Below are 12,228 nucleotides of genomic sequence, written 5' to 3'. Positions count from 1 at the left end.
GTTGCAAAATTGTGAGCAACAGTAAATGAAGTTGCATTTAACACTATGTATGAACAGATTATAATATACCATAGTAGAACTGGCTTAGGGGAAAAAAAAATCAATGAGCAATTAAGTGAAGAACTTTGTGTTTGTTTTGGAGGAAAGGTCACAAAATAGCGGCCTCCTTTTTGCCCAAGTGTTTATCTTGTTTGGCAGTTTCCAAATTCAGTGTTTGCAAAGGAATGTTACTATTTTTATTGTAAGTTCTTTATGTAACAAGGGATGTTTGCACAGTGGAACATTTTATTTTCACCAGGATTTTATAATTTGTCTATACAGATGTTATAGAAGAAGATACAATTTGCTGGAAATCTTTTGGAAAGTATGAGGGTCATAACTTAGCCTCCCCTTCCTTTCAACTCTTCTAGCATGAATATGATTAATTATTTTCTCTTGTCATTCATTTATAACCTTTTTATATTTTAAATGCAGCTCCAACATGAACCCCAAGAAAGGTTTTTCAGATAAAGAACTGTTGAAGTTTTCTGAGAGGGATGAATCAATTGCTTAGCATACCAAAGTAAAGACTCAGCTGTGTTGCCATGGGGTTCCAGGTAAGGATTTTGTTTACTTCAGATATAGTGCACCAGCACTGATTTGAAAGATAACAGAACCTTAGTGCTTCAGCTTGCAAATGCTCACTCTGGCTCCTAATGTAACTACATTGCTTGCAAGTTCAGCCCCTCAGCTAAACAATTCTGGTTTGTGAACAGGCACTAGCTCGCTCTTTTACACTTGTATTGATTCTACATTACTAACAGGACTAAAAATGGCAAAAACTCCATTTTTTTCTGTTTTTTTTTTTTTTTTAAAAGTCAACAATATGATGAATAGTATGGGAACAAGTGTGTCACAGAGGCCTGTTGCAAGAACCCCCTGCTGAGAAGCACACGGTGAAGTTTCCATTGCAGTGTGTCCAGCTGATGTACAGCAACACACGTGAACATGAGGACCAAAATATAGACATTGATGCCAGGAGAGTGACATGAGTTTTTTACCATCTAGAATACAGAAGCAGAGAAAACAAACAACAGCACAAATAAAATATACATCTGAATGTGATGTTCTTTGCTGGTTGGCTAAAAGTGAAAGTTTAAAAAAATGTACTTTGGTAAAATATCTTTAAGTGAATACTTACACTAGAAGTCCTAATTTGAAAATTTTCTCTGTTCACAGGGATACACATACCTGCCTCTTCAGCCTGTTCCACCACCTATATGGCTACCTCTAACTGTACAAAGTGCTATCCAACTAGATTTACTCCCTTTCCTACATCCGTGGCAATTTGCATTTGATAGTCTTTTGGAGTTACTTCCTTGCAGAGGCAAATAACCACACGAAATACAAAGCAGTGGAGAATAAAGCTGTAAGTAGTTGCTACAAGGAGGCTGTTCCTCAAAGAAGAACACTGCTAATTTGTCATCCCGACCCTGTGGCTGGCTGTGGTTCTACATGTTGACAGTCTGAGCTGCCTAAAGGGACTCAACGCCACTGGAGGGAGACCAGCACAATCTGAATGAAAAACTTCCGATCTCGGTTCATGCATCTTTTAGCAGTTAACAAACCAACAAGACAGGAGGCAAAACTTGGCAACTGGCTTAAATGAGATGATCAGGGAGAAGGAAAAAACTGGACACCTTTTATCCCAGGCACCAAAATCTGATAAAATGCACTTTCATGTCAATGTGCGGGGTAACAGTCACAAAAAACCTGTGCTGCTTTAAGCCCCAGAGTGCTCCAAGCAGCATCTGGAAGTTTAAACAGCTGAAAATTATGGTCTTTTGATATGGTAGAGGCCATTCAGATCTGATTTACATTTGGGCTTAGACTTTAAATACTTGCCTTCCCAAGGATTCAGTTCTTCTTCACTATAAGATAGACTAAGAGGAACTACGTGAATTGAAAAAAAGACCAAAACAAAAAATTAACAAAAGCTAAAAACTACCCACAGCTAAATCAATAGTAATATGTTTTTTTGGGCTTTTTTTTTCAGTTTGATTTCCCAACGCGTATACTCCCATTTCCCCAAGCACAGTACTGCACTTTGAGGGGGAAACGCTGAAATGCCACTGGACTAGCTGATTATTTCTTGAGAATTCTGCCATTTCAGAGGAGCTGGAAGAGCAGCTGAACTTCAGCTCTCTTGAAATGTGTGTCTAGCTGGCTAAACACTCCAGGAAATAGACCTTTCCTATATTTTTTGCATACCTTGCTAAGAACATCAACACCCATGGACTTGACAAAAATAACAAGGAAGGACAGTTTGGAGCGAAAGCACACAATGAGCCAACTTAGAGCTGGTGAAGGTGTCAGGTGAACTTTCTGATACAACGCAGCAGCCTCTCCATGTATTCAGTCCCGGACAACACCGCTTGTGATGGTTGTTGGTGGACTGTTGATGATGGCTGTTGATTCAGAGGGCTGAATCTTACTCTCCAATGGCTACCGAGCAGCAATCTGGCTGGAAATGATGTTTAGGCACTACTGACTTGCAGGGGATTGGAGCTAGCCACACAGAAGCAGAAGATTCTCTCTTGGTTGCCAATCCCCACAATTGTCTAGTCCTTTGGAGTTCATTTGGTGTTTGGTTTTTTTTTCTTGGTGTTTTGGGGTTTTTTTATCCCACATTAGTCAGAAACAGTGTGGCTAAATGCATTTCAAAACAGGAAAATAGTACAACTCCGTGTTACTCAAAAAAGTGAAGGTGTTTGTCTTTTTTTGTTTTCATTGCAAAGCTTTGACCATTTTTCATTAAACGTGCTCTGCTTGCCCCATCCCTACTCTGAGCTAATCTGCTCTAAAATGCTTCTCTGGCTTAGGACAGCTCTTTTAGCTGCTGATTTTGGTAAGCATCTTATTAATGGCCTGCTTGACATGGGTGGTGGAGCTTCGTCTCCGAGTCTTGCCCTGGACCATCTTCCGGCGCCGCACCTCCCGACAGAGCTCATAGAAGGCCTCCATGATGTTGCCCTCTCCTGTGCAAGCAGAGCACTCGTAAAAAGCACAGGCAAGTTCTGTGGCCAGCTTTTCACCTTCCTCTGTGCTGACTTGCCTGGAGTGATCCAAGTCTGCTTTGTTGCCCACCAGGATCAGGGTGACATTTTTGGGCTTTTTAACTTCATCCAACAAGTTCTTAAGTGGCAGCATTTCCTCGAAGCTGCCTCTGTCCGTGATGTCGTAAACCAGCACGAAGCCCTCACCCCATCGCACGTGTCCTTCTTTCTGAATGGCATCCTCCTGTTGGAAAAGACAGACACCAGCCTTAGGAATTTGATTTACAAAGAAGATGGCAGGCCTTCAGGGAGGTGCTGGTCCTCCAAAGCCTCCAAAGCTGTGTACATCTGCTTTACTTTATACTTTGCACACATCACCTTTCTCATCACGTGGCACAGGAGATCTACTGCACCCACTGCCATGAGCTGCACAGGCCTGTGCAGGGCGAGCACCTGCCCTGTTTTAAAAGGAAGGGAGACCTGACTATGACAAATCTGCTCTTCACTTTAGTCAGAATCGTTGACTGAAGTTGTAAAGCCTCATCACTTGACTGTGTAGAAGTGGATTGTGACTTTGTGCCTAGTAATGCCGTGCTGCTGGGCCGGCCCTGAATCAAAGGCATGACAACAAAATAATTTTACCCCCAGTGATGCCTGAAGTGGCCGCCTAAAAAAACAGACTAGACAGGAATAAGGGAATAAAGGTAGGTATTTATTTGAAGGGCCTTCAAAAGTACCCCTGGGGAGCCAGAGGCTGCTGCCAAGATGGACCCCAAGATGGACCCTGAGTCACAAGTTCTTCACCCTTTGATAAGTTTGGTTCATTTGTATATCAGGGTTAACTCTCCAATTAAAGCTTCAGTTAATGATGTCATTTCCCCAAGCTTGCCCCCCTTTCTGAAGCTGTTGGTTTACACACTTTGGGCCTAGGACGGTCTGGGTGTCCTTGGAGAGCAGGCCTGGAGAGGCTTTGTTGTGTCTACCTGGCATGAGAGAGCAGAAGTGAACTCCAAAGAACTCCAGAGTTACACACCAGGCAGTGCATGATTTGAAAAATATGAAAGTTAAAACCTAAGGCATCACCAGAGTAAGCCCCTTGACTTGTTTGTTCTCCCAGTATTTGAAAACTCTAAGCAGCATCCCTTGCAGAAGGGCGTGGATCCAGCATGGGGGAACGATGGGGGGGTTCTGCCCAGAAGCAAATCTGTGTCCCCAGAGCAGAGCACACCTGGCCCCGGCGCACTGCTGCCACCACCACGCTCCCCTCCCCTGCTGCGTACCCGAGCCAAGGAACTGGGTAGCAGCACATGCACCCACACACCTGACCAGCTGTGTCTAGTATCTCCATGGAAACCACTTCATCATCAATGGTAGCTTGGTGACGGTATGTCGACTCTAAAATAAGAACACATATTGTGAAACGTACTAAAAGAACGCAATTTTCTCTCTCTTTTTTTCTTTTAATCTTCCTCACAGATCTCCCAGCACAAGAGCTGAGATGTGACACACAGTTTGACTAAATTTTCTTTGCTGGAGCTCTTCCAGCCATTCTGGAGCACACTCAAGTCCTCTTTTTTACAACAGCAACGCTTTTACCTCTCTCCACAGGGCACAACTTTTTCTTCCCCATGAGTTAGACCAGCAAAAGGCTGGTGGATGCTGCAATCTGCACCCAACAAAGGACAGTTTGCTGTGGCAGAGAGCTCTGCAGAGCTGTATCCCATTTTTCATGTTTCCTCCTAGGAAAGGCTGCTACCTATGGAAGACAATACCACAGCTCTCAAAGCATCCAGCTCAACAGGCTGTCACTGCATAGCTTGGTGATCAAAACCAGTATGGTTGCAGATCAAGGAACCTAACCACTAAGCTCAGGCCTTGTACTGTGAAAAAATTACAGACCAGTTAGGTATTTTAGGAATGTGTGTTTTAAACATGCTGAAATCATCACATTCCCCTCTTCTAGCAAGGGATCAAGCAGTGATTTCCCTGTTTATGATTTATAAGGATAACCAGTGGGCATTAAGCATTTACACTATGCCATAGGAAAAAATAAACCTATTTACAGTCCCAGGTTCTGGAACCAGGCAACTAATCAGAAAACTAATGACAAAGGAGCTTGTTTTATCTTAATAAGCTGATAAGCTAAATTTGATAGCATTTGACCTAAAACATGGACAACTATCTGTGCTAACATTCAGATTTATTACTGCTGCTAGCTCACAGATGTCCTATATCAAAAGGCAAATATGTGTGCTGTAAAAGTCTGGCCAGTGACTATGAATGCTTTGCATTGTCAGAGACACAAGCCTTTCATTTGGTACAAATCTCTTCAATAGGAAAGAAGGCTATCTTTTAGGAAACGCATTTCTTTGACTTGAACTTCTGGAAGGGCTCGTGTTTGGTGAATGCCTGTTTTCATGATGTACCTCTTCATCATCAGGAAGGTTTCAATGCTGTCAGCGCTGCAAACAGTCTCTTCCCAAACCAAAAATGTCCCACTCCCTCCCTGTGCCACCTTAATTGCTGTAATTGCCCAGCTGTCTCTAATAAGGACAAATGGTCAATTTACTTGGGCAGATGGCAAGCAATCTTGCTGTAGGGTTTCAGGCCATGAAGACTGGGTTTTCTGAAAGGCTGTAAATACCTCTTCTGGTTAGTATTTCCAGGCTGTGGAAGGAGTTGAAGTCTCCCTTTGTGATCTTGAGGCTACACCTACACAGCAAAGTAAGGTATAGCAAAGTCTCTTGGTGGTGAGTCTCATCTGTCCCTTCCACACACCCTCCTATGTGCAGCAATTCCCTCAGGGAATGCAGAAAAAGCAGGAAACACTCCTTCAGTGTGAGAGCTGCAGTGATGCACCTTCAGTGAGTTATTTCAGCGTTCAGTGCTAGGTTGGGATTCCCTGTGTAGTACTCCAAGCTCGAGGTTATTTAGGAACTTCTGCTTTGCTTCTTTGGGGGAGGGTGCTGTGGAGAAGAGACAGCTCTCTGAGTAAGCAATGTGATTTTAGCTCCTTACTTGCTAAGGCTTTGCAGTGCTTATATGCCTTCAACCATCTGGCCCTGCATGACAAGTGGCTGCTGAGAATTTTTCCACAGAAGCTGAGAAACGTGGCTCACCCAGCCACGACTGCAGGGTATGTGTGAAATGTCCTCCTTAGGAGGCAGGATGGGGTAGGCCATACAGATCTTCCCTATGAAATGGGAGAATAAATATTGAGGAATAGGCTTTTTCTCACTGTGCAAAAGCAGCATGAATCTTAACTGATACTTGACTTCTCAAAATAGGACTCTGGCGGCGCTTTATGTTGCAAGTTTAACTTGCTTTGGCTGCTCATGTTGGAAAGGAATCTGATCTTGGATGAGTAGCACCGATTTAGGTCGGATTTGTGTAAATAAATCTTAGTAAATGTGTGTCTGTTCCTGTGCTTTGGAATGTGTGGTAGCTGGGTGAATTTTAATGAGGAGTGTAAAACAGCTGGACGTTGAAAGCATTTTTGGTGTAATCACAGACATGGCTTCTCCTTCAAGGGAATGGAAACATCTGAAGAATCTGGTTGTCTTGTAAATTATGAGCCCTGAAGATGCGAGTTCCAGTCTGCTCACACTGATCCCATGGTACTTCACAAAAACACGGCCTTGCTTTGGGATTTATTGGTATCATTTTCCTTGTGGTACTGCCTTTTTTTTCTTTCTTTTTTTTTCCTTTTTCCTTTCTTCTTTTTTTAGACATGCAGCCAGAGAGTAATTACAGGGCTTGAGATAACTGCTGGACCCCTGACTGAAACCACTGACAACACAGGTGTCTGTGTCTCAGCTAAGTGCCCCTGACTCCTATTAGAGCTGAAGAAATAAAATAGGTGCTGGTGCAATATAGCTTACCTGAGCTCTCTCCTGGAACAAACTGCACCTTAAAAGTGCTTGGAAGTCTAAAATTGGTCACATGAATCCAGGCTGTGAAAGTCTTAAGCCTGTGTCATCACAGTTAAGTAGAAAAAGCAAGGTGTAACACTCTACCAGTGGCTCTCAGGATGATTTTGGGCAACTTCCTGCACTTCAGATCGTGATTTGCACCAGGTGCTGCCTATATATTCTCTCTATAGCTATGTGGCTAAACCCTCACAGGTGGAACAAACACCATGGAGCTGTGTTTTGCTCACCACAAACTTGGTGTCAAACCTGCCAGCTTCAAAGCAGAGTCAGGGAGCTGCTGTGCAGACTGAGCCGTGGCTTGTCTGAAGCTGGCAGTGCTGTGGAAATAGATTTATTTGCTCTGCTTCGATATAAATAAGTAAATCTGACCTGTTCTTGCTGGTCTGGGGGCGTGCTGTGCTTCCAGTCATATTCCCAGTAAGAGGCTCAAAGGTGCTGATGATGAGCGTGGCTGATGCCAGATTCCAGAGTGGCTCCTGGTCATAAAGCTGAAGTCCCCCAGCACTCCTGCTGTGCAAAGCACTCTTGGTCCTCATAGTTCCATTGTTTGAAAAATTAAAGTTTATGTCAAATATATTTAGAGTTGTCAAAAGGCCTGAGGATCGTGTTGGAGATGGTAGCAGCTGGTTTGGTTTTGAGCCACAATAATTCACTAATAGCAACTGAGTAAATCTTTCAAATGACCACAGCTGCTGAGAAATTATGGAAAAAATTATTTTGCAGGGGAAAAAAAAATAAACCAGCTTCCCTGGGGGCTCTTGGTGTTGATAAGCATATTATAGATATCCCTATTCTTCTGGAAGTATGATTAAAAAAAAAATACAGGAACAAAACCTACTTATGTAGGGAAAACTTTGAAGCCCGTGATCCAGAGGCTGTCCATGGATGAAATAATCAGTCACAGCTTGACCACATCACATCACATCACATCCTTGTACTATGCTTATTGTGGCATTTTTAACAGAGCTTTGGCCTGTAAGACTTGGCTGGTCATCTCTCAAACCTTTGTTTTGTCCAGGACTATCCTGTTTTTCTGAATATATTTGTTCCAGAACACTGTATTTTGTAGAGAAAAACTATTATCTGGCAATTAATTTCTAGCTTTTGGGTTATAGTTGCAGTGATGTAAAAAGCTGTTTTCAATACCTGTTTATTTTGAACTGGCAATATCTATTGGGATATGTCACAGCTCTAGCATGAAGTGTTTGCATGGAGGTGTTTCTTGAATTTAGGAGTAGGTAAATCAGCTGAGATGGAGCAACGACATTTTACAGCCAAATTTAAGGAACAGCCTGGTCTCTTGTTTGCTTTTAGGTACAGAGGGACACAAACTCTCTTTCTATACAGAATTTCAGTTGATTTTTTTTCATCAAGAAAGGTTAATAAAACAAGGACACATAAAAACACTCTAAGAAACTTTGGTCTCATGGTGGTTTTCAGCCAGATGGATCCAAGAAATGCAAGAGATCTGGAGAAAGACCTTTTGTGGAATGACTGCAGCAGAGTTTTCAGACCAAAAACTTCAGCTAATAGCCATGAACTTTTAAGTCATGGTTAAAGTCCTCTTGGATGGCAGTGGAGCAGTACATCTAAAGGACAAAAACTCCCCATAATTAGTTCTGTTAACAGAATAAAGGTTCCTGTTTTCTGTTTGGGGTGTTTTTGTTGTTACCTCACTACTCATTTAGACTCCTGCAATCTTTGGCACCCATCTGAGTGTACCTGGCTATCACATTTGAGAACAGTGACTTTGACAACCCACTGGAGGAAAAAAGACCCCTATTTCTATTACTAACCCTGGTGCTGTTCTCCTTCTGTGAAGTCTGTCCCCCTCTGCATTTCTTTGCTGCTTCAGGAACTTTTCACATTTTACAAAGCCTCTGTAAGCTGAATGGATCCTCCTGACTCAGAAAGTCTCTCCTGCCTTCTTCCTTCCTCAACCCCAGCTCTCCTCAAAGCACAGCGGAATTTATTTTTCTTGCTTGCATCTGGCTGTTACGTGTTCCCTCTGTTATTTACCTTGCAGGAGGGTTTTTATTTTGCCACCACCTGTGGTTTTATGGTAAGCACAGTACCACCTTTGTGTATTTAGAACATGTTTCTACTGCTAATGCAGCATAACCTCACGTGTCTCTCTTTTCATTAACACCACAGACCCCCAAATGAGCAAAGTTGGGTTATGTGTTGATAATACCATCAAACAACATGCCATGAATGGTCATTGCATCATGATTATCATGTGTAAAAGAAGAAAAAATAGTAAAAATGAAGTTTCTGAAAGGCAACTTTGTGACTCTGATAATTTGACTTGGACTCTTCAATGTTGTGTTGTACATGTGCAGCCCCAAGAGTCAGGAAATAGGGAAGGGAAAGTTCCAGGAGGTTGTACACTCATCACAGGTGTCATGTGCTCTTAATGGGCAAAGGCCATGCTACACAAACACTCAACATCAAGCTGCAGATTTCAACCCAAACATGTATGAAAGAAGAGTTGTTTGCAGAGATATTGAACCCAAGTCTAGAGTCTCCAGCCTGCTTCACATGCTGTGAATGCTGCTTTTGGAATTCACAAGGTGATGTGCAAACAGGTTTCTTTCCTAACTTCATTTTTGGCTGCCCTCTCCAAGGCTACGTTTGCTGCAATCAGAGTTGCTGCAGGTGTTCCCAAACCAGTCGGGTTAAAGCTGAGCACAAAAGGAGCCACATGGGAGGCACTGCAGGCAGTGAGTGTGCCTTGGCTTGCTGAGCTGCTTTTAGTTGTTTTTCAGTACAAGGTGAAGCTCTCAGAGGTCTCTGTTCTACATAAATTGAGGCTGGGTGAGGCATAGCAGCCCTATTCACACCCCTAAGAAGGCACAGGGTGGAGCAGCCCTTGGGCCATCAGCAGGCATGAACCTCTGCACAAGCCTGGGTGCACGGTTGTCCATGGAGATGGGCAGAGACCATTCGTAGGTGACCTTAGAAGCAGCTTCAGGTGCTGTGGGGACTCATGGGGGAAAAAAGGATGCTCTGTGGAGCACAAGGACACATGCAAAAAACCCAGCTAACTGCAGTGTGAAGTATGGAGAACAAATCCAGGAGAAAGGAGGCTTGATTAGGTTGTGGCTTAGTGAGCAGTTTGGTTTTTATCGTGTTTTCCTATTTCTAATAAAGTGGGAAGGTAACAGATGGCTAGTATTTGCATAGCCCCACGAGACTATAAAGTTCTCATCTTGGCATGAGAGGATCTGTTGCATCCTTAGAATTTCCTCTTATTAGGAAGAACACAAGAGTGATTAAAAACTAGTCTACAGAAAAACATTTTTTCTTCATGTGTTGATATTTTCAATAAACAACATTTTGGCCTCCAAACAGAAATTGTAGAATAGTTTTCTTGAAGAGGACTCTAAAAATAACACAAAATGTCTTTATTTGTTGCCTTCTGCTGCACGCAAACATGATTTTTCTGCTGCATGTGAAGAATGGGTTTCTTTTGAGAAGTGAAGTGGTGTGTTGCTTTTCCTTTCCTATAGGTTCTGTCTTCATTCAACTTTTACTGGGATAGGCAAAGAAAACGTGGGCAGGTACCTGGGAACTGAATTCACCAAAGCATGCTAAAACCAAACCAATAAAGCCAGAGCAGTGCTAACAAGTAGGGAGTAAGCTCAAAGGTTTAAACAGTTGTTGGTTATTTTGGTTTGCTGGTTTTTTTGGGGTTTTTTTGATTGTTTTTTTTTATTTAATTTTCTCCCCAACACTTGGAAGGGATGTTGGTTCTTGGTAGGAATTACGTCCCTGATAAATTTAAGTCTAAATAAATCGTATTTTGCTATGCCTTTTTGTCTGATTGCAGCAAGAAGTCTTTGTTGGTGAAGCTGAGTTTCACCTTATTTCTGACAATATAAATGAGAACTAACCAGTGAGACTTTTCTCACCCTAAAACAAGTAAAACAAAAGCCTTTTCTCCTGAAGGTGCAGAGGCAAGCACTGGAAAACTCTGCTCATCTGGAAAACATTTCAGAATATGATGAGCAACAAAAGTAGGGGCAAAATATTTTGCAGCTGTAGCTATAGCAAGAACAGCCACTGCCATTCCTGGGTTTTGCTGTCTGTTGAGCTACTGTAAAAAAAGCAGTGTTTTTATTACTGGGATCAGGAATATCTTCATCCCAAGACTCATATGAAAGAAAACAAACCACGTTTTCAGATAACTGCTTCCCATGTTATTGAAAGCATCTTCTGTTGCTGCTCTCAATTACAATTTCATCATTTCAAGCCTTTGTTGAGAATTTTAGAAGCCAGAGTTGGTGTTTTAAGGTGCTTAAGGCCATATGAGTCCATTTCCTTAGAAACACCTCAGAGAACTTGGGAATACTTTCATGGCTCATTGCTGTAATAGATTCAGTATAAATTCCTCCCACTGAAGAGCATGGTAAAAATGATGCAACATATTAAATGTATATCAAGTTAAATAATGTTTCTACTGTTTTGATGTAGGAGAAATATAAACATGGGATGAAGCATAGGAAGGCACAACCTAGACTGCTGAGGACTGAATCCCTTAAGCACCGAGGCAAAGGAATGAGTAATTTTGTCAATAAAAATTGAGGATATGAATAGCTGGAGTCTGGCTGGAGAATAAGGCTGCTTCCCAGTGATTTATGAAGTGTCTACACATTTGTCACGGTAGTCTCTGAAGCACAGGCTGGCAGCCATTCCTCCCAGCCCCAAAAGGTTGCTTACCATCACACCTCACTGTGGCTGAGGGCCCACTCAGGACCACATGTGTTATTCCCAGCCTGTGCTTGGATAAGCTGCAGTTGTCAACACGGCTGTTCAGACGAAATATGCAGGAGGCAAAGTTCTGCAAGATGATGGTAGAACCCTCTCCTCTTTTTCTGCTTATAGAAAATGGTTCTTTTTCATCATGAGCACTGTGCAGACTGCACTATCCTGTTGTGCAGCAGGAAGAGGAGAGGGCTGGGAGGGGAGGCTGCCTAGCTTCTAGTGCTGTCAACCTTTACACCCAAGGGCTGAAGAGGCCATCAGTTAATGATTTATAGACACTTATTTTACTATGGGCTGCTCTGTTAAAAGCTCTGTTTGCTGTCTGGGCAGTTTCTCTCTCAGCTGTGCTGCTGTAGGATTTTCGTGCTAGAGACAGGCAGTTAAACCTTCAGGAGTGTTAAGATAAACTTGCTGAGTAAGCCACAAGAAAACTGGAAATCCAACACACAAAGATGTGTTTCTTTAACTTGGGATCCGCAGCAGGGAAGGCAATC

The 12,228-nt window shown here is 42.6% G+C and overlaps 1 protein-coding gene across 4 annotated transcripts in view; it reads right to left on the bottom strand.

Moving 5' to 3' along the window:
* Positions 1-213: 213 nt before the first annotated feature.
* The window catches only part of RERG (RAS like estrogen regulated growth inhibitor), a 96,577-nt gene continuing 84,562 nt past the window's right edge, over positions 214-12,228 (bottom strand). For all 4 annotated transcript variants that reach the window (XM_032106369.1, XM_032106368.1, XM_032106367.1 and 1 more), the window contains exons 4-5: positions 4,357-4,430; positions 214-3,279 (exon numbers count right to left, since the gene is read on the bottom strand). In XM_032106369.1, the coding sequence (XP_031962260.1) occupies positions 2,872-3,279; positions 4,357-4,430 (482 nt within the window). In that variant the 3' untranslated portion in view covers positions 214-2,871. The remainder of the gene's footprint in view (positions 3,280-4,356; positions 4,431-12,228) is intronic.

This window comes from Corvus moneduloides, chromosome 4 (genome assembly GCF_009650955.1).
Source record: "Corvus moneduloides isolate bCorMon1 chromosome 4, bCorMon1.pri, whole genome shotgun sequence".
NCBI lineage: Eukaryota > Metazoa > Chordata > Aves > Passeriformes > Corvidae > Corvus > Corvus moneduloides.
This window is presented reverse-complemented; position numbering and strand designations above follow the sequence as displayed.